The following is a 27,684-nucleotide window of genomic DNA, read 5'->3' on the forward strand; positions in this document are numbered from 1 at the left end:
CCACCCTTTGTTCGAGACAGTAAACTTGCCTTACTCCAGGCTTAGGAAGTTACAGGAGTCAAGAAGCTAGAAAAAAAAGATGAAGAAAGGCCTCAGCTGGCAAAAGGTTTCTGGATATTTTTTTCTTCTTTATATAAATAAAATTACTTTTCCCCTCGAGCTTTGGAAAGCCCCCAAAATAAATCCAAGATCACTTTCTTAGCTGTCATTAAACTTCCCAGGCTGAGCAAGACTCAAGAGTTTGCTGGCAGAGAGAACGCTGGTTGATAGGTCCTCACCATCTTGCATTTCAGCATGGTGGCCTGAAGTCTGGGCGGGGACCCGGGCCTCCTACCGCAGCCTCGCAGAGCAATGAGGGGGCATTATTCTCTGACAATTTACAGACCTGAGGTGAGAGGCTGAGGATGGGGGTCTTTTTCCCCCTCCACGCAACACTCTGTACGTACAGAGCCCTGCAGAGACGCTGCATCTCCGTGTCTCCCCAAAACAGGATTACCAGCTGAAGAAAGACACAGCATAAAGGCAATCAAAATGCTGAGCAGACACTCATTGCTGATGTTTGTGTTTCTCTCATACATAAGTGATAGTTGACTGTGTCTTGGAGGTGAAGGCAAAGGGGAGGCCCCGTGGATCTTCCAGCCTCAGTGGGGGAAAAAAATCACACAAACTTGCTGGTGAGACCTTACAATGTTTATGGGGAGTTTTCACCTAAGCCTCTCAACCACTCTGTGGGGTGTCATTTAAGCCTTTCAACCACCCCATTTCACAGAGGAAAACACTGAGGCTCAGAAGATGGCTGCTTCCTGATGGGAAAGAGCAGGGCAGAAACAAAAGCGCCACCTTCTGACTTCAGACTCAACATTCTTTCCCTGACATTAGGGCCAGCCCATGAGCCAACCAACAGCATGGGGCCCACCAGCCCCTAACACTGAACCTAACTGAGCCTTGATTCATGACCCAATTTTTTTCCCCCAAAAATGAAAATATCTAAACTGGGTTTTTTTTCCTAATTATAAAATACACATGGGCTTCCCTGGTGGCGCAGTGGTTGAGAGTCCGCCTGCCGATGCAGGGGACGCGGGTTCGTGCCCCAGTCCGGGAAGATCCCACATGCCGTGGAACGGCTGGGCCCATGAGCCATAGCTGCTGAGCCTGTGCGTCCAGAGCCTGTGCTCCGCAACGGGAGAGGCCACAACAGTGAGAGGCCTGCGTACCACAAAAAAAAAAAAACAAAAAAAAACACACTACTGTAAAAATTTTTTTTTGAACAATATAGATGTTCTGTACCAGCCAAGCCTCCCTCTCCCCATAACAAATCCGTAAAGACAGCCAGTTATCTTTGTAGAGACACATATGTGTAACCAGCATGCTGACCATTTCCCATGTTGACTGGCTGGGAGCCAGACCAGGTCACCCTGCTCTGACATCCAGACTGCCAGGACTCCACATGCTGTCTCTCCAGTCCCCCGGGGGGCTCACATGCAGCCACCCACCCCTTCCCCGCCCATAGTCTTTCCTCTACAGCACTTGGCTCCCCCAGCTGGGGTCCAGCAGAGCCCCCAGGGCTTCTGGAAGGAGCCTTGCTGCCCATAGGTTGATTGCACAGGTATAAGATCTAATTTCTCTCTAACCACCCAGACTCCCCCCTTTCTCAGTCCAGAAAGTCTGATAGAATTGTGAGCCCTGGAGGTGGCAAAGAAGGAGAAGGAAGGGTTTCTAACAGATTTCCTCCAACGCTGTCCCTTAAGAGGTAACGAGGTATAAGTGAGTCTTCCTCTCACCTGCGTGAACAGCCTTGAGGAAACAATATTCCAGGATGATTTCTGCGGCTCCTAAAAGTACCAATTCAACTCACAATGTCTGACTGTCTGTCTCTCTGTCTTTGTCTCTTGCTATCTCTTCTTTTCTCCCACACTCCCTCTCTTCAAGTTGTCTAACCCCAAACTCGTAGATCACTAACCATCACTTCCCCTTAAGAAATGATTCTCTCTATGTAAATTGGTGCCGCCACTATGGAGAACAGTACAGAGGTTCTTCAAAACACTAAAAATAAAGTTGCCATGTGATCCTGTAATCTCGCTCCTGGGCATATATTCGGAGAAAACGAATTGGAAAAGATACATGCACCACAACGTTCGTAGTAGCACTATTCACAATAGCTAAAACATGGAAACAACCTAAATGTCCATTGACAGATGAATGAATAAAGAAGATGTGGTGTGTGTGTGTGTGTGTGTGTATGTATGTGTATATATATATATATACACATACATACACACACATATACATACATACAGTGGAATACTATTCAGCCATAAAAAAGAATGAAATAATACCATTTGCAGTAACATAGATGGACCTAGAGATTATCACACTAAGTGAAGTAAGTCAGACAAAGACAAATATTGTATGATATCACTTATATGTGGAAACTAAACAAATGATACAAATGAACTTATTTACAAAACAGAAACACAGACACAGAAAACACACTTATGGTTACCAAAGGGGAAGGGGTGGGGAGGGATAAATTAGGAGTTTGGGATTGGCAGATATGAACTACTACATATAAAACAGACAAACAACAAGGTCTTACTGCATAGCACAGGGAACTATATTCAATATCTTGTAATAAATTATAATGGAAAAAATAGTTTAAAGTATATATATGTGTATATATATCTGAACCACTTTGTTGTACACCAGAAACTAACACAGCATTGTAAATTAAGTATGCTTCAATTAAAAAAAAAAGTTTCCCCTTAAGCACTTTATGCTGGGGTCTGGGAAGCTCAAAACAGAGACATAACTTTAACCTCTCAGCCCCCAAATGAAGCTTTTGAATATCTCTTTGTGAACTTAACATTTAAGAGAATAAACCCATATCAATCTGTCCCGCCCGTTATGATTTGCCAGCAATTGAAAAACTGAAGTCATCAAACAAAAATAGAAACTTGATATTTGAAGGCCACCACAAAAGTTAGCTATTTACTCCAAACGAACGCCTTTTTCCAGCCTCTATTTCCTGCAGGCAGGAGACCGTCTCCATGTGCACATGAGATTAATGACCCTCGGAAGCATTCATGTTTCATTGTTTATGGCCTATAATAGGACACTGCCTCATATTTATCCGGTACTCTAAGTCTTTCTCTATAAATAGCAAATAAAATAAAGGTCAGTTTTACTAATAGGGCTCCCCGTCTTACACACCATCATCATACAGTTTAAGAGAATTGGGAGGCTTCCCTGGTGGCGCAGTGGTTGAGAGTCCGCCTGCCGATGCAGGGGACACGAGTTCGTGCCCCGGTCCGGGAAGATCCCACATGCCGCGGAGCGGCTGGGCCCGTGAGCCATGGCCGCTGAGCCTGCGCGTCCGGAGCCTGTGCTCCGCAATGGGAGAGGCCACAACAGTGAGAGGCCCGCGTGCCGCAGAAAAAAAAAGAGACAGTTGGGGAAATGTGCTGGGATGTTTAATTGGTCAGCATTATATATCATACTTAAGTTAGCTGTGGGAGAACTTTTAAAAATTGCAACCGAGATACCTACAACAAACAAAGGTCTTTTAAAAACCTAGCACTTGTCCGTCTCTGCTCTAGTAAAAGGAGTGGACTCTTGGTGGTCAGCTCCAGCATGTGGCCAGAAATAGCCTTTGCTTTCTCCCTTACTTAACTCAGATGGATTCCTACCACACTGAGTTCCAGTTTGGGGACCTCTCCGTGGATGGACAATATGTTAGCTTTACAATGCACATTTCAGATAACTCAGAATTGTCGTCTTCACAATTTTGCATGTACCCCTTTCCTTCTAACCCAAGACATCTTCCTCCTACGTGGGTGGGAATAAAGCTATTTTCTTTAGGAAGCCGAGAATTACCGTGCAGGTCCTGCGGGCCTCATCGTTGGCAGGCTAGGGGTGCCAAGGTCTCCCATGGGCGGGTAGGAGGTCCTCAGCTTCGCCTCTTTGTGTCCTGTACTGTCTACTCCTCCATTTGGTGAGCACAAAATGAGCACCTACTATGTGTTCAACATCTCCCCGAGGCAGGGGAGGAGGAAAGAGACAGGGTGCGTGCGGCCCATGGGGCCTCTCCAGCACGAGGGGTTGCAGTATCTCACACAACACCGTGTGAATGGTGCCCGCCCACCAGCGTGGGGCATCCTGGGGACAAGGAACAGAGGGAAGGAAGGCTCTAGACCCCTTCATGTTTGGTGGATAGCATCTCGCCCTTTGCTTTTCCAGCCTATGGGTGAGTGACAGGTACGTGGGAGGCATGCAGTTTCCAGCTGTAGGTTTGTCCCTTGTCCTCAGGCTGCAAATTTCCATTCATGCTCCCTACGTGTCCCTTTAGGGCCCTCATCCAACTGGAGCTGGAATTCCCAGGATTCTTTTTTAAAATATTTTCCCCAGATTTCCCTTGTAACAGCCGTTGTTATCTCTGACAGCAGGCTGGCCTCTGTCTCTCTCAGGCTGGACAGGATCAGGCCCAAATCACTCTCCAGCTTCAGAGTAGCCTCCTGGCTGACAGGAGCTGGAAGGAGGGCGAAGGGGCCAGGGAGTGAACTCCCCGCCCCCCAGGATCACACAGCAAGGGGTGCTGCCTCTGCGAGCCGCATGCTCCCTCTGCCTTTGGTGTGTGATCATCCAGGAAGTGGCCAGGCTGCCTGATTCGCCTGAAGCTTTCTATTAGCTTCCGCCTGGAAGTGCCCATTCAGGGACCACAACTTCCAAATTACCCAACACTTGTTGATTGGCTCAGAAAAATCCATTTTCTGGAGAATGTCAAAAATTAGAAACAGTTTTAGTTGACTTAATAGAAAAAATTTAAATAGCATTTTGAAAAGAAAAGAATATGCCCCTATACCGTAAATGGCTTTATAACTTACCCCATCTAATCCTCACATTTGTCCAGTTCAAGAGTCAGATTCAGTCATCATCTCTATTTTTTTGTAAAGTCATTACAAATAAGAAAACTGAACCATGAAATGGTTAAGTGACATGCTCAGGATTGTGTATCTGGGTGGGAACCAAAACCCACATCTCCTCTTCCATTCTTATCATGTGTTCATACCACAGGTGAATCACAAATGGAGCCCAGAGCTAACAGATATCAGCTCTCAGACCTACTGCTGCATCACACACTCCAGGTTCATTCACTATATGTGCACAAAGATTTCACTAGAAGATGTTCAATACCACATTGTTTATAATACAAAAAGTCTGGAAACAAACTTCTACCCAATGCCAGGAGTTTGGTTAAATGAACTATTTAATATTGTGAACTATTATACAGTCATTAAAACAATGTTGTAAAAGTATGTTTGTTAACATGGAAAACTTCATAATTAATAATAATAATTACTGCAGCTGTCATCTTCATAATTATACATATACATAAATGCACAGGAAATAGTGTGGAAGGATCCATACTAAAATATTAATAGTGTTTAGATTTACAGATGGTTTTATTGTCTTTATTTCAGTTACCTGTATTTTCTAATTTTTCTACAATAAATGTACATTTCTGGATTACTTTTCAATGATCTGAAAATGTTTGTGTTTTGACCCCCACCCCAAATTCATATGTTGAAATGTTAACTCCCTGTGTGATATTATTAGGAGGTGAGGCCTATTAGGTCATGAAGGTGGAGCCCTCATAAATGAGATTAGTGCCCTTATAAAACAGACCCCAGAGAGTTCTCTGACCCTCTTGCCACCACAGGAGGAAACAACAAGAAAACAGCTGTCTGCAACCTGGAAGAGGGTTCTTCCCAGAACCCAGTGGTACTGCCCCCTGGATCTTAGACTTCCAGTCTCCAGAACTGTTGAGAAATAAATTTCTGTTGTTTATAAGCCACTCAGTCTGTGGTATTTTGTTATAGCAGCCTGAAGTAAGACATAATTTTAAACTTTTAAGATTATTGCGTCAGGAAACCTCATCTGGCTAAAAGACAAACATGTGCTTACACCTGAGGTAAGTATATTTAACACTATAAAAGGACTGCAGCCTTTTCCACTTATTTTATCTTATCATTAACTTGCAATATATGGCAAACTCAGTTTATTTCTTTGAGGATAACAATAAGTATATTTCATAAGCTTACTGATGTCCACTTCGAGTGAATTTCTTTACAGAAAACAGGATTAATCATAACCACAAACTGTTTTCATGTTTATTGTGTTGGGATTCTTTTATCCCCAGAAACCTACTCAAAAGTAAATCATCATTACTCTAGTCTTTACTGGATAAAGTCACAAATCTGCTGACTGGGGCCAATGAAAACTGTGCTCCCTCAGCGACAACCAAGACCTCCAAGCCTTTTCCATTCATTTCTGTTTGATTCCCTGTCAAGTCTCCCCGAATGACTGTTCAAACCCTCCCATGTTTCTCCATTTTTCTATTCCACTCCCACCTGATTAAGTCTCAACAGATGACCCAGAATCTTCATCCCTTGAGCCTAGCGGTTTTCAAACTCTTTTAGCCTAGGGGATCTTTGTTCCAAAGCCTTCTTACCATGCAGTGCAAAAGACGGGTGGGTGATGTACACAATGGCTAGCCTGGGAAGGTTTACATCTGTCATCCTGGCCTGACCTTTAATTATTATATCTCCCCCTTTTACCCTCTAATGTGTCTTGGTTTGGACAATAAATGCTATAGTTTCACTAACAATGAGAAAATCTTGAAGACGGAAGCTGTTCTGGTTGGGGACTGTTCTCTGCCCTTTTTTCTGCATCTTGGCCCATGCTAATCCTTCCTTCATTTAATGACAAAAATCGTGTCTTTTTCCTGTGAGATTTCTGTCTCTGTCACTTCTTCATCATTGGAAGATCATCTAGTGATTCTCAGACCCGTAGTGTGTGTATATTTTAAATATGTTTTTAACTGCCCATCCCCAAATAGTTCAATTCAAATCCTCATTTCAGAGCTAGGGAAAATAAATGTGAATAAGATCTATCCTTACAGAGGCAAAACAAACACAGGGCTGGAATCAAAGTCTCCTCATTCACAGATCATTTCACCCCACGCTGGTTCTCTTCGGAGCCACGTCAGGACCAGATTCTCCTAGGCTTCCCTTCAGAGTGAAGACACAGACAACAGCGGTTGCCTTGGAAACTCTGCCTGGTGAGCTGGTATCATGGGATTTCACTCGCCCTACCCTGTGGCTGACATCCAACCCTGACTAATTTAAGTTCTGGTTGGTTATGTCTTTGCTAAGGGGACACAGTGATGGGGCCGGGGGAGAGAACAGGAGGACAAGCAAAAGTGAAATGACTACAGAAGGAGGTATTTTTTTTCACTGAAAGCAATTCAAGTAGTGACAAAAGAAATCACTAATGTATTTTAATAATTAAGATTCTCAATCAAACATTGGTGACCAGAGATGCTGTTAAATGTTCACACATCCATGTGTTAATCCTACTCAGGATTCCGTGAGCTGATTCAAGAATATCTTCAAGACGCGCCACCTGCCAGCCACCTACGACTGTTAATTAAGCAGCAGCAGCAAATGTGAGCTGTGCTTCCATGTGAAGTCTCTTTTGTGGTCCTGATTCTCTAAAGGACAGAATACTGTCAATGCCCATCAGATTACAGATGCTTGGTATGATTCCCTATCAGCTATTGATCAAGTTTTCGATTTCAAATCAATGCTTAATTAAAACAACAAAACTTCTGATTGCTTTTACTGGATTAATTAAAGGAGGAGACATATAGACCATTCTAGTTCAGCCTCCTCATTATACAGTTGAAGAAACTGAGGCTGGGAGATAGGAAACTGAGGACGCGAATTGCTCTGCTAGTTAGAGCACAGCGGGACCCAGACCCTAAGGCGCCAGGCTTCCTAGTCTGGTCCGACCTCACAGCATTATTTGTTTGCCTCAGCTATATTCTGTTGAGCAAAATAATTTAATGCACGAGTATAAAAAAACAATCTTCTGTTTCAGAGAATAGACGTCTGATTCGAAACGGAATTGTCTGAATTTATTTAAGATGTTGGAAAATGTTTTAATATGAATAAAATGCTTTTGATGCCTCATCCTATAAAGAAATAAGTGTCCGTTAATGTTTCCAAAGGAATAAATGGTACAGATACAGGAGAGGATTCCTGGGAAGTCTTGTGTGTCAGACACATGAGCCAGGTGATCAGAAATGTGCTTCCTTGGGAAGGCTGACACCCCTCTTGGCAATTCCACAGGGAGCTGGCAAACGCAGCATTAAGGTCTCAAAAGCACTGAGGGAGGGGACTTAGTAATGAACCTGAGTCATGGAAACATAAGAAATGACTGAAAGAGAAAACATAATTAACTTCCCAGTGTAAAATGTAAATCTCTTGGGGGAAAGCTTGTGGGAGTATAGGTGTAGACAATTTCAGAACGAATGCTGAGTAACCCAAGCCCTTGGCACTGGCGGGGGGCTGGCGGGGAGAAGCCTTGCCCGTTACTTTAATTAAGGAGCTTGGTTACAAGAGCTGAGAGGGATAAACTCCAGGTTGAGGCTCAGGAGCCTACTTCTGGGAAGCGGCTTCTGCAGCAACTCCGTTTGCCACTGTGGTTGTGATCAGGCTGGATGCGATGAGTATTTATGCGGTGAAATGCGGCCCCTTGTGGTCTGATTAAGAAAAAAAAAAAAACCACCTCAAAGGCCGGAGAGTAATACTAACCTACTTTACAAGTGTCAAATGAGGCGCTGAAAAAATGACTATGGTGTTCAGAGGCATTAATAATCGTGACCAAACAGATGAGCCTACGAAAGGGGCGTTTATTCCCTGTCCTCTAAGCAGCGCATCTCAAATGTAAACGTGCGTGTGGATTACCGGGAGTCTTGTTGAATTCGGGTTCTGGTTCACGGCGGGCCTGGTGGGGTCTGGGAGGCGATGCCCCTGCTGTGAGTGGCCAGGGGCTCGCGGGAAGGCCCCTGCCCTCTAGGTGAGCCAGGGCTGCTCCATCAGAGCCCTGCACTGTGGACCACAGGCGCCCTGGAGAGCATCCCCAGGCATTACAATTCCTTCCCGCACCCAGACACTAAGGAACCCAAATAACCACTTTTCTTTTGCCTCTTCAAGCTCAAGGGCCTCTCTCCCCAAGCTCTGAGATATCCTTTACTACCCCCAAAAAGAGTGTTTTGAGAAGACAAAGCCCCTGACACCTTCCTACCCTATCAAGTATCTTCTCATGAGAGGAAGCAACGATTTCAGGTTACCATAGGGTGGGTTTCCACGTTATTAAGAGCCGTGGTTTTCTTTCATGGCTCTCCTGATGGCTGAAAGCAGCAAGATATTTCCAATGCCCTTTACTTCCAAACCTCCTCTTGCCTATTTGAATGTGGCTTAAATGTTTATCTGCTTAGCTTCCGTCCCACACTGACCGCACACGTGAGGCCCGTTTGCATCTTGCTTCAAGTGGCAGAGTTGCATCCACACCCCACCACCCCCCAATTCCAAGAATTCATTGTATTTGGTTAGGAAAAAAAATGATACAAAGTATTTTTAACTGGATGTGGGAGGAGAAAGATGGAATACATAAGACAGTGGAGTGATCACAGGTGGGTAATTACACATGTAAATGAGTTCAATTTGGTATTTTTCCTTTGAATTCCTATTTACATTGGTTAACAACGAATTCTAACCCCACACCACCACTGCATTTTGGGGCAGTTTCTTTTTAGTCTTATATGTCAGTTCTGAAATATTAAAAGCAATTCAGAATGCTTGGGTATAAAATTTTTTCTCAGCTTAGACGTTTTTCACATTTTTCCGTTTATCATCATAACTGTACAAAGTAGACAAGGGATTAAAATTCTCCTCTTATTTAACAAGTATTAATTATCTCCAGCATACAAAGTCTCGTAACATATTGGGCCATGGGGGAAAAAAAATCCTAGTCTTGCAGGAAAGTTTCCCACAAAATTATTGTATGAAATCATATGAGGCAAGAAGAACATCCTGAAGTAATTCAGGAATGGTGAGGTGGAAGAAGTTACTTCTGACTGAGAAATCAGCAAGGGCTTCCTGGAAGAAGTGGCATTCAAGCAGGACCCCGAAGGACAGTAAGAACTATATATGTAGAAAAAGGGCAGGGGTGAGACACAAGCGTGTTCTGGTTGACAAAAGCTCAGAGTGCCAGATAGGAAAAGTGGGCAATATAGCTGGGAAGCCATCTGGGGCCAGATCAGGAGAACTGGAGTCTCAGATTAAGAGGACTGTATTCCGTGTGCTGTGATGTAATGCCGAACGTGAGAAGATTCATTTGACAATGTTGAGTTCATTGGATCAGGGGGTAGGAATTAAAGCATGAAGACCAACTAAGCAATAATTCAGGCAAGAAATGAAGCCTGAATAAGGATAAATGGTAACGGAGAAATGGGCAGGGAGGGGAAGGAGAGGCTTTGGGAAAGAAGAGAGGGCACCTGACAGTTGACTGGCGGTGAGGCAAGGAATGGCGAAGAGGCTGTGTGACTCTAGGGTTTTTCGACCAGGGCACAGGAAGGAGGACAATGTCACTGAGAACTCGGGAGGCATGGGAAGGGGACAGGGGTGTGCAGGGCCTTGAGAAGAAACGGTCCGTTCCCATCAGAGCAAACATGCTGCGTGCATCTGGAGGGCATGGGGCTACGGTGGTGGAGGGATTCAGGTCGTTGGGAATTCAGAGCAGGGCCTGGGGAGACAGTTCAGGGCTGTAGGAGTTAGAGACACAGCACTGGCCACTGAGGTCATGGCAGGGTGGGAAGTATCCAAGAGAGCCTAGAGAGAGAAAAACAAAGGCAAGGGCAGAGGCAAGGGGAGAAGCAAAGGGAGGCAACAGGAAGGAGAGCGGCCGGCAAGGGCAGCAAGGAGGAGGGCAGCTCAGATGCCATTAAGGACGGAGCACGAGAGCGTTTGTTTTTTGGTCCGACAAACACTTTCACACAGGGACTTCCCTGGGGGCTCAGTAGTTAAGAATCCACCTGCCAATGCAGGGGACAAGGGTTCGAGCCCTGGTCCGGGAAGATCCCACATGCTGCAACTAAGCCTGTGCGCCACAACTACTGAGCCTGCGCTCTAGAGCCCGTGAGCCACAACCACTGAGCCCACACACCACAACTACTGAAGCCCGTGTGCCTAGAGCCCGTGCTCTGCAACAAGAGAAGCCACCGCAATGAGAGGCCTGCGCACCACAACGAAGAGTAGCCCCTGCTCGATGCAACTAGAGAAAGCCCGCATGCAGCAATGAAGATCCAACGCAGCTAAAAATAAATAAATAAATAAATTTATTAAAAAAACTTTCGGGGCTTCCCTGGTGGCACAGTGGTTGAGAGTCCGCCTGCCGATGCAGGGGACACGGGTTCGTGCCCCGGTCCGGGAATATCCCACATGCCATGGAGTGGCTGGGCCCGTGAGCCATGGCCGCTGAGCCTGCGAGTCCGGAGCCTGTGCTCCGCAACGGGAGAGGCCCCAATGGTGAGAGGCCCGCGTACCACAAAAAACAAACAAACAAACCAAAAAAAACTTTCACACACACAACAATAAAGATATAATGAAGCCCAATACCCATGCAACCATGACCAGTGATCAAGCCATGCCCATGCGATCCCTCCCTCTTGCTGTATACTTACTTTACTGAAACGTTTTACAGCAAATCCCAGGCCTCATGGCATCTTGCGCCTGCATATTTCATCATGTGTCACTGACAAATACGGACAACTGAGAAGAGAATCTTAAAGGGGAGGACAATTTTAAATTGTTGGAAGTTTTAGGGCTTTCAGAGACGGTAGCACTTTGAAGGAGCTCCTTGGTGGCTTTCAAAAGAGTGTATTCAGTAATGCCCAGGGTGGAATACCACAGAGGGTGGAGTGGGTACAGTTACAAGTAGGACAGCAGGGTCACACGGAGGAGGTCTGTCCCCAAGAAGGGACCTGGGCATGCTTGCAGGGTGAGATTCGAGAAACCAGAGCAGACACAGGCTGACAGTGTGAGAAAATAGGTACGTGATGCAGCAATCTTCATTCAGTCCATTGAACAATAAATGAGCATTTACCACGTGGCTGCATTCCTTGCAGCACAAAAGACAGATAAAATCACTGCCCTCGTGGAGATAACACTCCAATAGAGACAGACATTAAACACACAAACATAAAATATGATGTTCATTGTGATAAGTGCAGTGAAATCAATGACACAGGGAAGGTGGCTGCAAGGGAGACGTAAGATACATGGAAAGGTGAGAGCCTGAAACAGGCCAGCCAGCACCTCTGGGCAGAGCAGGGGAGAGGCCGGGAGATACGACAGCCAGAGAATCTCAAGGTAGGGACAAAGGAAGGGAAGGCAACTCACATCAAGGGGGCTCAATCAGCTTCAATTATAGGAAAAAAACAAGGGAGAAGCTCATGACTTCTAAACCCTCTGGACACTAAATTGCTAATACTACAGTAACGGATATAGCTTCCCTTTATGTGTTTTACTGCTAGGAAGCAAGGAAGCACCACAAATGCACCCAGTGTAAAGAACAAGGAGCATTGCACAGGAGGAAAGCCCAGGCTCCGTTCACCAGCTGAGCAGGACTTCAGGCACTTAAACTTCTCTGAGCCTCAGTTTCTGCATCTATAAAATGGGAATAAGGATTTCTATGAAAGACGGGTTTTTTGAGAATGGGGTGAGACAAGCTAGGTGGAGCTCCGAGCACAGCCCTTGGTACACAGTAAATGATCACTAAATGCTGCCTAAGAACAGAAAGGTCACCCCTGGGGAGGCAACTGTGACAGTCAAAAGCAGCTATCTGTCCCCTTCAGGGAAAATTCCTTGATGGCTTCATAAGATTTCTCTTCAAAACGGTCACTCTTGTATTTGCTTTGGAAAGTGTTACTCAATGGAACATACACCCTACTTTTGCAAAACTTCTATGATTCTCAAGAAGCCTCCAAAATTACAAGCCTGCAGCTGAAAGAGACACAAAGGGGACGGCTTTAAGAGAACTAAATTATCCTCAAGTCTTCAAAGTCAGCTCCTGGATTCTCATTTCCTTCCTTTGAGTTATTTCTGGTTTCCTTTCAGCTTACATGAGTTGTAAGGTTGAAAGCGCCCTCGAGAAATTACCTTGTCCCTCTCTCCTCCTTAAAACTAAATAGAGGATCTAAAAACCACGCTGGTCATTTAGGGGAGAAAAGTTATCGAGTGAATTAAATTTTGTCAAGCTCCCAGAAGTCAAGAGGGGGCTGATTTGAATGAAACGAGGCCAGTTCTCTTTGAAATCACATTTGGGCCAATAAAACTCCAGACTCCAGCACATCCCTTCCTCACATCCCCTCACTTCACACTCTGTGCCTCTCAGATTATCATCACAAGATTTTAGCCAAGTGTAAACACTCCAAAGAGACTACAATTATATAGACTGGCCTTGACTGCACTTGGACCATCGTGATCAGAGGACTGGATAACAAAACACCCTACAGATGGAACCCTGCTCTCATTCAACAAAATTTACCATCAGTACCCAGAACATGTCTGGGTTGAAGAGTAATTATCTTCCCTCAGTTCAAAAGTGATGGCAAATGAACTTTCTCTGCATGTTCCCAGGCAAGCAACTGCCCAGTCATTTATCTTATTCAGGAAGAACAAAAAAGACGTGTGCAACATTGACTATATAAAATCTTAAGTCATTTGCTTTCAGGTATTTTATTTTTTCCTCAGAAGAGGTGAAGACTGTGACTACTGTATCACTAAGGTCTAAAGATACAGCATTTCATTTTAGATTTATTTAATGAAAAGATCTTAGGACTTGGTCTTCTGGGTGTTGAATAGAGAAGTCATTTTCTCTTCTCAAACGTCAAGTCAAACAGTACAGAGGGAGGTTCAAAACACACAGTAATGTGCTGGGAAACCAGCTCTTTGGGGGGAAGAAATCCTGAGTTTTTTAGGACTTGCAAAGTTCTCTGGTGTAAATATTCCTCATCATGGCCAATTTGAAGCTACCAAGGATTGAACAACTGGCTCACAAATTCCTGAAATTTTAACCATTGGCTCTCAGCTCTTGCACACCCTGGCATTAGACAAAGAGGTGACTGGATGAAGATTTCTTTCATGCCTCCTGTCTTATTTGACAAGTAAAAATTGTTAAGCCACTAAACAGTGTGAATTTCATACCATAGCATCACTTTTAAACAGGTTTTAAAGTAGATATTTCATCCTAGGTAGTCATTAAAATCAGGTGATAAAGGAATGTTTAATGATGCACAAATGTTTATAAAATATTTTTATTAAAAACAATATGACAAGAACAATTCCAAATTTGCATATAAAACAAGGATATACTCCAAAAAGTGAATAATTATTCTAGTTGTGAGATTGTGTGTGGGTTTTATTTTGTTCTTTGTACTATTGATCTACTTTTCAAATTTTCTACAATGTTCATGTATTTGTAATTAGAGAAACAACTAAATCCAGTGTATATATTTTTTTAATATGGTGTTTCATATTTTTTTCTTTTACATCCATACAATCTTATGGGTAGACTGGCTAGAAGACTAAACCAGGTCAACCCTATTTAAACAAGGTTAAATCTTTGTCACTTGTTTTTTGATGCTTTACAGCTTTCAAAGTACCATCATAAGCACTGTCTAATTTATCTGATGCAAGGGAAGCAGGTTATTATACTTCATTTTACAGAAGAGGAAACAGGCTCAAAATGACTAAATGATTTGCCCAAGGTCACATGGCTAATAAAGCAATTAAAGGGGGGACTCTAGCCCAGGATTTCTGCTACCCCTGAGATTTCCCTCAAAATCTCATCATGTTGCTCATCAGGGGCCCTTCTCTCAAGAAGTTCCTACTGAACACCCAGACCCACCTCTGCAAGGAGGCACTCTCCTGGTTTTGCCCATTTTAAATGCCAGAAGCCTGGCTAGAATCACCAGGGAGGACGCGCTCCATCCAGGCATCAATCCTACACAAGCAACCCCCAGAGCAAGCGCTTCAGCTTGGAAGTTTATGAACATAACAGGATAGCTTGCTGAGAACAGCAGAACCCACACTCTGGGATGAAAACCATGTACAATGGTCTACACACATGCATTTACAATGATCTGTAAATGTCATGTAACAGATCCTGATACTAGCCTCCACAGCTTCGCCCTAAAGGACTCTCCCTTCACAGAGATGGCTGAAGAAACATATTCTGGTTAGATCCTATCTGAAGCCTCTTTGTTGAGTCCTGTGCAATGTGCACTGGAATGTCCATTTCTTGCTTCAGGACCCTTACTCCTGCTCATGGGCAGTGCTTTGCCAGGGCTTAGGAACCAGAAACAACAGCGCACAGCATTATTCAGCGATAAGGAATAGGAACAAGAACTCATTCCTCAAGTCATAGGTTTTAGTACGTGGCTACATAAGGCAAGTTTAAAAAAAAAAAAATAACATTCTGATGAGACATCATGCAAAGCCAGAAAAGCCAGGCCACCAGCCTTCAGGGAACAGGTGGCCTCAGGAGAGGCTGGCCCGGAGTGTGAGCAAGGCCCCCCTCCTCCTAACCGCCACAGAGAAGCACACAGGGAGGAGGAAGCAGTCCCACGTGGACCCCTCGAGTAAGCAGTGTGGGAGCCTCAGAGCCCTCTCCCCCATGGGGATGCCAAGGGCATCCCTTCAGTGACATCACAGGCAGAAGCCAAAGATACGGACTGTGCCTTACACAGAGATATCTATTTTATAAATATATATATTATATATAAATATATATATTTCCTGGGATTTGCTTTTAGATGCTTCAGCAAAGACCATGTGATACAAATGTGTGTGAGCTCTCCACCTACACCCCAGGGGCGGTTAGTTAACTTCATCTGAAGGACCCTAACTGGAGATAAAATTCCAGGGGGGGCGAATTTGCAGGGCAACACTGATCAAAGGCCCACACTTGGAGAAGCCACAAAGGCACTTGGGTTGTTTATTACCCAAACCACAACAGAGGCTTGGTTAGCACTGTGGATATTAGAAATTACTCTTCATTGGTGAAATGAGTAGTTTTCAAGATGTATGGGTTAGCTAGAAATTCTGCCCCAGAATGAACAGGGTAAAAGGAATCAGGGAGCCAAACTGCCTACCTGAAATGGCCCTGAAAGTGACTGTTGGAGAATTCTGTTACCCGTGCAACCAGAAACTTAGCTGAATCTTGCTGTTAAAATACTCTCCCATCTGTTCTAAATGAACTTTCATGCAAGTACCACTGAAGCATCTAAAAGGGCAGACCCTTGGGACTTCCTCAAGCATCCTGAGGCAGGATGACTGTTTTGCTGCCAGCAGGTGTTGAGAAGAGACCTGGACGGCTTCCCTAATTTCAAATTATTAGAGGCTGCTGACAGATACATCAAAAAAGAACTCAATAATTGTGAATGATCAATGATCAAGTCAATTTGACTTGGGAACTTTTATACGACAACTTTAAGTCTCCTCAGACATAATGAGGGAAGTTCTCAAACATGCTGAGTACCAACATTACGTGGCCTCATGTCCACTCAAAAGCAGAGATGGCCTGGAGAAACGTGGGGTTACCTTGACGGTCCTAAGGTGGACCCTCACACTGCCATGCCCAGTAAATGTGTAGAATTCATGACACCAGGATTTCTGAGCTCAGGTAAATAACTGTTTTGGAAAAATCAACTGTAAAGCACTTTGTTTTAATCTTTATTTTCTCCCTCATTATAAAAATAACATGTGCTTACTCTAAGTCTTACATTATAGAAAACTGGAAAACTGAAAACTTCCCCAGAATCCCACCCTCAGAAATGATTACTACTCTTTTTGGTAAATATTCTGCCAGGTTTTTTTGGCACATGGTAGTAAATAAACAGGATCAAGTGGAATTCTACCGCCACTAGAATACATGCTATTCTGCTCTTGTGCAAGATTTTGAATAGTTCTGACAGATAACTGACCAGTTTCTCCACAGAGTTGTACGCAATAGTCTTCAGAGGAGGTTCAACCACACAGTGGGTGGGAAAACTTCTAAGATTTTCTTACCGCTCAATATTCAATATTGTTCAAAGTATTAAAGGTGAAAAAAGTTAAAAAAAAATATAGAATAACGAATTTGGTACTGAGGAGAAAACCGTTCAGAAAATTATGGCAGTTTATCAAAATAAAAACTACGAAATTTCACTTCTAGGAAGTATCATGACTTTAAAATTGGAATTTAGGAAACAATCATCTTTTTACCATCAAATACAGCTGGAAAAGTAATTCTACAATTCTTCTCATTTGATCAGTTCAAGAGAATGTAAAGTACATGATCATTTTGAATTCTTTCAGTTCTAAGTGAAGTAAATTATAACAAGAATTGCTACATATGAAACAAGTGTCCATCAGCGAAGAACTCCAGAATGGGAGACTTGGAACAGATTTCAGCTTTTGCAGCTGGTAAAGGGCAACTTTGATTCAACCTCCCAAAGCTTTGTTTGCAATGCTTTCAAAACATCTTCCATCTATTGAATTAAGAATATTAAAAAAAATACATGATTAAAATCATACATGGTTAAATATGATTAAAATATTCATCATTAATACAATTTCTGAACGTTATGCATTACACATAGATATTAAGTATTTAACAGAATTCCATTTAAATAAGACATAAGTTTATTAACAGTAGTTCTCAACCTCTAATCTGTAGCTTTTTTATACATTCATCACCATCTTGCCTATCTGTGAGAGGATGTTAACATTCAAAAACAAGGCTATTTTTACTGTGAAATATTGATTTGATTAAGAAGATATATTTCTATTTTAATAGTTTTAGAATATATAGTACTTTGATTTTAGTATGAAATGTCTTCTTTATTATTTTTTTGATAAAGCTTTAGCTTAATTTGTAGTTTGGCTCCCCAAAAACTCAACTTTACTAACAACTGAAATAAATAAATAAGAATAAAATAAGCACGCACTCTCTTACCATGAAAGTGCTAAGGTCAAAACAGAAAACACATAAAGGATTATTCGTGGAGGAGCACTTGTTCACTGACTGGAAGTTGTTCATACAAAGATACAAAAAGTGCAGAACAAGATTACCTGCTTTAGAGATTTTTCTATTTCAACTCGGCTTTCAAGATTAAAAAGCTCTTTATCTTCTGACACAATTTGCTTTTCAGAGGACCCTAAAACATAACTGAAGTATAATAACAGTACAAAGTTAAAACATGAAGAGGGAGTAAATATAAAATTTACATGAATAATATTAAGGGAATTCCCTGGTGGTCCAGTGGTTAGGGCTCTGCGCATCCACTGTAGGGGACACAGGTTCGATCCCTGGTCGGGTAACTATGATCCCACATGCAGCGCAGCACAGCCATAAATAAATAAATAAATAAATACAAAAAATAATGATACTAAAACTTGAATATGTATATCAAACTATAAATTAGTACCAAGTAAACACATAAAACAACTACTTTTGCTAATAGCAACCTACATAGGAAGCTGAACTACATGAAATCATGTTTTTCTTCATAACAGCTTTGTCCGAGAGCCCTACATATTTCCCAATATTATAAGTATTTTGTTATTGGAAATAAACTTGCTCTGTAGTAAGTTGGGTGGCAAAACATTACCACTCATGGTTCAAAATTCTATTTTAAAGTTTTAGAAGATCCTCAAGAAGCCACTGCTTTATATCACTTTATTTTTTTTAAATGTAACTTCTCAGGAACGTGTGCATTTTCAAGTTTGACTTTTAGTATATAATTTGTGTAGTCAACTCTTGATTACCTAGGTTTGGGCAACTTCAACAGTTATCCTATAACTTATGTTTTGCTCCACTCTCTGGGGCGATAAGATGCTGTGGTTTAGAAAATACAAAGAACAGAAAAATTGGCCTGGTAATGGAAGGAAAAGAGGCCCAGCTTTGGTAACCAAATAAATCTAAACAGTAGGGAAGAAGGTGCTGGTATTTCTCAAAAAAGAAACTTGATTCTTTTGCATTTCTTTAGTAGAAGTCTTTCATTACATGTTAACAACTTCAATATGTCGCTTCTTTCGTCAAATAAGAACAGTCTTCTCTTGGAAACCCAAGATTAAATTGATTAAATTTCTGAAAAATGTCATGGGAGGCAAAATTGCAGAAGGCAATTAATATCCTGTTTAGAAAAGAAAAATGAGATGGGGGGGAAATTAAACGGTATTGAGTAATTTATAACACTGTAAATAAACATTACAGAGGGCATCCATTTCTAAAACAAACCAGGCTCCTTGTCATTAAAATTCTGTCCCAAGAGGTATTCAACTGTTCAGGAAAAAATAGCTTCAATACTATGACCCTCTATGGAGAAATCTTCCACACATTTTCTTTTATACAGATATGCATCACTTTTAAAGTTTTGTACCAACCGTACTGAAGAGTTCACGTCGTTTATACATGTATTCTCCCCCACATAATTTTCACAAATCTTAGTAAAATTCTCATGGAGATTAAGGGAGCAGTTGTTTGGGCCTGGGTCTTCTATTAAAACCAAAACAGATCTGCTCTCTCTCTAGGCAGGCCTGCATGTTTTACATCAATGAGCAGTGCTTGCTATATTATTCTCTTGTGTAAGGAATATAACAAGTTTACAGATTTTATAATTTTGACCTAAACCTGTCTAGTTTCAAAGAAGGTGGCAAAACTGCAGTTATCAAAGAATAATTAAATGAAAAATTATAATAAGAAGAATACTATTTTAAATTCTTTAAAGAGAAACTCTAAGAAATTCAACTGGAGTGACGAAATACCTTGAGTAATGAAAGTGTAAGCATTTATTTTTTTATTTCTTAAATTGTTCTTCTTTCCTGATACTTAAGGTTTCCTAGGCATCTTTAAAAATCTTGAGGGTTACATCTTTTCCAGGATAAGTGAAAATACACTGGGGTCAACTGATTAATTGTTTCCTATTTTAAAAAGGCTAGTGAATTAGAGGGCCATTAAGATATCTGTCATCAGACCCTAATTCACCTTGTCTCCTAATGCTTTTTAGAAGTCTTGAAAAATAAAGGTACTTCCTTGCATCTCTCAAAAAAAAGCAGACAATTATTCACCACCCTCAAGGAAATAGTTGGACTTTGTATTTCTACTTTTCCAGAACACCAGAGAGACTTCTTTCCTGACCATTTCTGAAATTCCTATTTCTTTATGATATTCTAGGAGACTAAAAACTAGAGGGAAAAATAAAATGGACAAAATATATTGATCCACACAATGGCTTTTAAAAAAAATCCTATTAAACTAAATTCGATTGTTAAGAAAAACAACGTATTTTTACTCTGAAAAATGTTCTCAGTGTTTTCTCCTACAATTTAGAAAGACAGACTTTTCCAATACCAAATAAATCGGGTCCAAACAAAAAATCACTAGCTTTATTGTCAGAAGTTATTTAAAAATATATTTTAACCAGTGTTGATTTAGTTTCAATGTTTTCATACCAATTTCTCTGCAAGCAAGTTTCTGAGAATTCAGTTATGAGCTATTCATTTATACATCAAACTTACCTTTCAATGGCTTCAACACTGAGGCAGAACAAGTCCCTCTTGTAGTCTAGATTCTTGGGTGTGCATCTGTATACGTAGCCGAGGTTGAGTGAACATCCTGTGCAGTACAAAGTCTCCAGGATGCTGCAACAAGAAATGCCACTGCTTTAGCAACTGGTTATAACAAAAATCCCATTGTTGAGATCCATAAAAACCTAAACGATTAAGTTGCTAAAGTACGTTATTCTGACCCTACTAAGTCATATGCAAAAAAAGGAATAAAGTGATAGTAAGATGCTCACATCAGAAATGTAGACAGTCACCTCCAGGCGGCACTGCCTTAAGTATCCAGTGACAAAGGGCATGTACAAAAGTGACAAGAAGAGAGTGTACTAAGGTGGTGTTTTCCTAGAATGCAAATGCCTCAATTCAGTATTAAGAAAAATTAACTAAAATTTTGAAATAAGACAAAAAGATTCTACGTGTCCTTTTAATGTTATATTGTCCACCAAGGATCATTAACATTCTGAGGAAGGGAGAGGCGAATTTTTTTCTGTAATGATCCAGAGAACAAATATTTTAGGCTCTCAGGCCATATGGTGTCTGTTGCAACTCCTTGCCTCTACCACTGTCAGCACAGACGCTGTCACAGATAATACATAACTGATCTGTGTTCCAATAACAATGTATTTACAAAAACAGATGCTTGGGACTTCCCTGGCGGTCCAGCGGTTGAGACTTCGCCTTCCAGTGCAGGGGGTGCGGGTTTGATCCCTGGTGGGGGAACTAAGATCCCACATGCCTCGGGGCCAGAAAACCAAAACATAAAACAGAAGCAATATTGTAACAAATTCAATAAAGACTTTAAAAATGGTCCACATCAAAAAAAAAAAATCTTAAAGAAAAAAACAAACAAACCGGTGCTTGGCCCATGGGCCATAGTTTGGCATAATGGATGGGTTCAGGTGATACAAGTGAACAGGACTTAGCAACACTGGTTCAGAGTGAGAGTCAATTCCCTTTTCAATTCTCTAACAATCCTGATTATATATAAAGAGAAGAAAGTCTCAGTCTGGTGCTAGAATGTCTTTAACCTGTATCTCACAGTTGCAAATCTTTTAACAGTAAGAGAACAGACCTCAGGCTCAGAACCAGCCAGGCAATACGATCTCAGCTAGAATTTAATAACATGTGTTTTCAGTGTAATTATCTTCACAGTGACTTTCCAGTTACAGCAAATGACACATTCATGGCAGTAATATAAAGATTCCTTTTTAAATAAATTTAAATAAAAATGAGGAGTCAATTTAATGAAAAATATTAAGTACATGATAGCACAGCTGTTACATGGATATGGCAAAAATGGTAAAGCTGACATCAAAATGACTAGAGTTGGGAAGTAGAGAACACTCTGCAGGAAACAAAGAGAAATAACAAAGCATCATCCTAGCTCTTACTAATTAGTCCTGTGTCCTTAGTGAAGTTGTAACCTCCTCAGGCCTTGCTTTCTTTATCTACAAAATGAGAAATGATCTAAGGCTGGGTTTTCCAAATTTTAATCACCAGCATGCCAACAGTACAATTTTTGTTATATCCACATACTACCGGTCCTATTATGAATTTAATTCTCCTTAAATAGAGTAATTTTTTAAATTAAAATACTTTATTTGAATGGGACAATCTAATGTTACTAAAATTAAAAACCAACATTTTAAAATAAAAAATACATTATTATTAATTTCTGTTTAACTGCTTGTGTACCACTTATTCATATACATCAGTATGACATGTTTTGGGCAACAATACTAGGAGGCAGAACTTCCCCTTCAGTTTGCTGAGTATGCCACTTGCAGCAGATGCGTGGCAGGTTTAGCAAGATATTGACCACTTCAACCATTGGAGTGGCAGCACAGGGCCTGTGAGTGGAGGCCCCATGCTGTTGTTTCTGCAGCCCTGTCTGTTTACCTCAATAGACTGTATATGTGTGTATGCATGACCTTAGCATTTTCTATGGCTGCCATGACATGAAAAAGGTAGGGAGTATTAATCTAAAGCATCCTTTGGCTTGGAGATTCCATGATACAGATATTTTCCTTTCCTATTTTTATTTTCGATTTTCTTCACAACAAGCACAAACACCCAAAAAGGGAGTGTCAGAATGTGCCCTGAGAGGTTTAGAAACTCTTCCATCTCATATCTAAAGGAGACCACCAGCACTCAAGAATTGGTATATTAGAATGACTGATTTTATACTGATTACCATGAAAAAAGTTTTATCCCAAATCTTACTGCTGATGATCTCCTTAAAGACTTTTATTTGAAAAATAAACATTTTCTCTAATGGACATATTCACATAGATATAGCCTTACTCACCAACCATTTTCATTTTTACGTTTGGATAGTATCTGTTCCTTATCCACAGAAACATTACAGGAAACACCTAGAAAGAAGAAAGTAACAATAATTTATTAATGCAGCTTGTTACAATACACACGCAGACATTGAGAGAACTTCTAATTCAACTTTTATTTTAGAACCCAGAAGGCCAGAAAAAAAATAAAGGCTCAAAAGTCACACACACAGGGTAGTTTAAAACTAAATGTACAGGGTCTTCTGGAAGAAGATAGCAGAATAAGAGTTATTTCCTTCCATTCCCAGAAAACACTGAAATTAACAAAGTGAATAAAATTAGGAAGAAAAAATTCAACTGACAGTAAAATTTGGGACAATTAGAACCTCAAATCACAGATTATCAAGAATACCCGCCATAGGGGCTTCCCTGGTGGCGCAGTGGTTGAGAGTCCGCCTGCCGATGCAGGGGACACGGGTTCGTGCCCTGGTCCGGGAAGATCCCACATGCCGCGGAGCAGCTGGGCCCGTGAGCCATGGCCGCTGAGCCTGCGCGTCTGGAGCCTGTGCTCCGCAACAGGAGAGGCCGCAACAGTGAGAGGCCCGCGTACCACAAAAAAAAAAAAAAAAAAAAAAAAAAAAGAATACCTGCCAGACACAGTAAAACTAGGATCAACCCAAGGAAGAGGATAAAAGCCTGTGCGTACATCTCCAGATCTCACACACAGAGCTCGTTTCTCTAGAAGTAATTGAGAGGGTCCTCAGGAGCTCAGCCAAAAACCTTTTAGACCACAAGCTGGACAGGGATCACAGCTGAACCCTAGAAGCAGCAGGAAACATTCCCGTTTCCCAAGTTCAGAACACACTAAAGGCGGGGAATCCGGAGCAGAGAGACATGAAGAAAGGACATCAGACCTACAATGGCCAGAACAGACTCTTGATTTCACCTCCTCTATAGTCTACCTTAACTCAGTAAATTCCACTTCCATCTACCCATCGCTCAAATCAGAAACCGGTATCACCCAATTCATTGTCTCCCTACCCTTCTCCCCGCACAGACACTCCACAGATAAGTCCTGTCAATTCTACCTCACAACCCTCACTCCAGCCCCCAAACCACCACCACCACCTCCTCTGCCTGGACGGCTGCACTAGCTCCTGCCCACTTCCGTGCTTATTCTTCTCTTCAGTGCATCCTCCAAAGAAAAAACTGGGTCATATCCTGCTTAAACAACAACTCACTCACTAGAATAGATTCTCATTCCATAGAACAGCCTACAAGGCCCTAAATTTTCTGGCCCCTTCCTTCCTCCCTAAATCTTATCTTTAATCTACTATTCCTCGCTAGCCTTGCTAGCCTCAAGGCCTTTGCACTAGCTGCTCCCTGTGCCTGGAAAAAGCAAAGAGCATGACACCAGAACTGAACATGCAGCCAAGTTGACAGGCCTGTATAAAGACAACAGAAAGACATTTTCAAGCACTCAAACTTGAAGTTTTCTTGGGGATGGGGAAACCATGGTGAAGATTAATCAAATAAACAACTCAGGAATGAGAAAGCTATTAATAAGCTTTCTCATTATTAATAAGAGTCCTGGACTAGAGAAATAAGTTCATAGAAACATTACATTAAAGCTAAATGACGATGCTATGGCTACGGAACAGTATGTAAACGTTATAAACCTTGACAAAGTAAAAATAATTAAACTAACTCCAATTGGAGCGGGGAGGGGAATGGAAATTAATCCAATGTTCATTTTCTAATCTTTCACTGGGAGGAAGGTGGGGAGGGGGTTTAATCAATTTGTCTAAAGCTGATAAAAAAGGATATTTATATACACTTTTTAAATTTTAAAAACTACTGGTACAAACTAAATAACAGAATAGTGTTTTCATAGATAAAACAAAAGCGCCCACATGATAAAGGAGAGAAAAGACGTAAAAACAGAAAGGATGGTAAAGATTTAACACCAAACATATATTATTTCTTAAAAATAACATAAATGACACAAATGTCAATGACATTTATGTAAATGACATAAACTCACCTACTAAAAGGAAGAGCTTCTCCTACTGTATCAAAATCAACCCAAATACATACATGTTGTTTTAATGGTGGCAACACTGGGAAAAAACCCAGACCTCTGCCAACAGGGGCAGACTGGGAGGAGGAACGGCATCTCCATTAAAGATATCACTTACTTGGCACTTCTTATGTCTTCTGAGCACATGGCACACATTAACTCACTTAATCCTCCTAATCACCCCATTAAGTATTATCCCCATTTTTACAGAGGAGAAAACTGAGGCACAGAGAGACTAAGTAGCTTGCCCCAAAAGACACAGCTAGTAAGTGGCAGGCCAGGATTCAAACCCATGCAGTTGAGGGCCGTCATCTATACGGACTCTCAGCGGGGGTATAACAAGCAGCTATTAAAAACGTGAAGTATATCTATATGCACTAATATGGAAAAATACTCAGAATATATGTGCAGAATAAAAAAGTAAGGATGCTTGACAGTATAAACAATATCATCTCAAGTATCTTTTGAAAAATTTACATGTTTAGGGAATTCCAAAAAATTTACATATTTAAACATGCTCATACATGCACGGAGAGTATCTGGAAGTATAAATGAGAATAAAGCATGTTGAACTCTGGGGACATGAGAGTGTCAGCTTTGGGGGATAAGTCCTTTTGCATTGATTTTAATAGCTGCAAAGGGTTAATCTCAATGAGTTGTATGGGAAATGTATGTTCTTAGGCTTTTGTTTAACAACTGAAAGGGACTCAGCAATTATTGTTAATTGCATCCTTAAGGAAAAGAAGTTCCAGAAAGTTTCAGGTTAACAGGTGGACACTGCTGTCCTGCTTTCTTCCCAATATATCCCAGGAAGGAAAACATTCCACAAATGTCAACGAATCGGTGGTGAATTTCTGCCATAAAATATTTACAGAATTCAAACAGAGCATAAATTTCATCTTGAAAACCACAAGTCCAAAAAGAAAAGCCATTTTTACACCAACTCAGAAAAAATATGTGAACCACTCCCCTATACAAATACTATGAAAACAACAAAACCAGGAAACGTTGGGGAAACATACAGTTTCAAAAGATACTGGCGCTACCAGTTACCTGTACGTTTACTACATCCTCCTTCCTCTCCAATTTTGATAGGGCTGTTGGTGCTTTTATTGCAAGTTTCCTTTAATTTTTTTGATACCATTATGTTCTGTCAACTCTACGGTTGTTACCACTTCAGACGGTAAAGGTGTCCGCTGATACAACTACGAAGACTTGAGAAATCAACCCTGACATCCCCCGAAGGAAGCAGGCAGCTGAAAAGCTTAATGTCCTAAACCATTAACAATACTATCTACCTAGGAACAGCCCGCTAATTTCTATGAGGAGTAACACAGAATAGCTACACCCTAAATGCTTACAACCTAGTTGGTCATTTTTTTCTAAGTAATGCTCACGACGACACTGATTCGTCCACTGCTCTTCTGGGATGGGGGAATCTCAGAAAAGAACCTGTCACTCGTGAGTCCAAGGTGCCGGGATGACTCTCCTCCTCCCCTTTTTCTGGGACAGCTCACCGTCTCAGATTTTTCTGCTTTTAAAGACCCTGGGAGGGTTTTCCCTGGTGGCACAGTGGTTAAGAACCTGCCTACCAATGCAGGGGACTCGGGTTCGAGCCCTTGTCCGGGAAGATCCCACTTGCCGCGGAGCAACTAAGCCTGTGTGCCACAACTACTGAGCCTGCGCTCTGGAGCCCGCGAGCCACAACTACTGAACCCATATGCCACAACTACTGAAGCCCGCGCGCCTAGAGCCCGTGCTCCGCAACAAGAAAAGCCACCGCAATGAGAAGCCCGCGCACCGCAACAAAGAGTAGCCCCCGCTCGTCGCAACTAGAGAAAGCCCACGTGCAGCAACGAAAAACCCAACGCAGCCAAAAATAAAATAAATATATAAATAAATAAATTTATTAAAAATAAATAAACAAATAAATAAAAATAAAGACCCCGGGAGGCCCCAAAACACCTCCGCCTCCTCCGGGGCCGCCCAGGTGCGGCACACCCAGGAAGAAGGCGGTCTTAAGTCCTAAGCCCCCCGCCCGAACTGACAGCGCAGCAGGATGCAGTTGGTGTCTTCCTGGCTCGTCACCCAGCTCAGCGAGTCGCCCAGCGGCCGCCGGCAACCAGAGCACAGAAACACCAGCGGCCTGTCCTCCTCCTCCGCCGGCTCTGCAGCCTCCTCGCGCCGCGTCCCTTCCGTGCAGGCCACCGACGCGTCCCCGCTCACGCAGCTCCACATGCTCGCCCACTTCTGCAGCAGCTGGTGGCGGCTCGAGTCTTCTGAGAGCCGCTTGCCTAAGAGCGAGGAGTTGCTCCACTTGCCCTTCTCGCCACACGCACAGCTAGTAGAGGAGCATCTTTTGCAATAAGCCTGAGACCAAGAACCCGCCATTAGCGACAAATTGCCTGCGCCGCGGAGGGTCACGGGAAAGACGCCGTTGCGCATGCGTGAGGCGGGGCAGGGCGGCGCAGGGCGGCGCAGGGTGAGGGAGGAGGGGCGGCAGATGGCCTGGGAGCGCGCTTGCTCGCGGTGGAGCTGGGCCTGGCGGGGGAGTCGCTTTCCAGCCTTGGGAAATTGAGGCTGCCCGAGATCCGCTCGCTAGGCTGCTTGGGGAGAGAGTTCAGGCTCTTACATAGGAGGGGAAGCGTCTTTGAAAAAGTTAGTCCCACCGAACTACATTACCAGCCCCTCACGGAGACCTTGGCAATGGTTACGAAAGAGAATATGCCACCTATACACCACTCAGAGATAGAGGAGTTGGGGTGCAGTCCTGCTTTCTCCGGCCTCCTCTCTCTATGTTTCTGTGGCT

General features: G+C 42.3%; 1 protein-coding gene across 1 annotated transcript; it reads right to left on the reverse strand.

The window, feature by feature from the left end:
• Positions 1-17,187: 17,187 nt before the first annotated feature.
• Positions 17,188-27,266, reverse strand: MIS18A (MIS18 kinetochore protein A; the record flags this gene model as incomplete). Its single annotated transcript, XM_079705482.1, has 5 exons — positions 17,188-17,434; positions 18,018-18,114; positions 20,466-20,588; positions 22,819-22,885; positions 26,924-27,266. 5 exons carry the CDS (start codon positions 27,264-27,266, stop codon positions 17,354-17,356), a joined length of 711 nt encoding a protein of 236 aa, XP_079561608.1. The 3' UTR covers positions 17,188-17,353.
• Positions 27,267-27,684: the final 418 nt, after the last annotated feature.

This window comes from Hyperoodon ampullatus (assembly GCF_949752795.1).
Source record: "Hyperoodon ampullatus genome assembly, chromosome: 5".
Lineage (NCBI taxonomy): Eukaryota > Metazoa > Chordata > Mammalia > Artiodactyla > Ziphiidae > Hyperoodon > Hyperoodon ampullatus.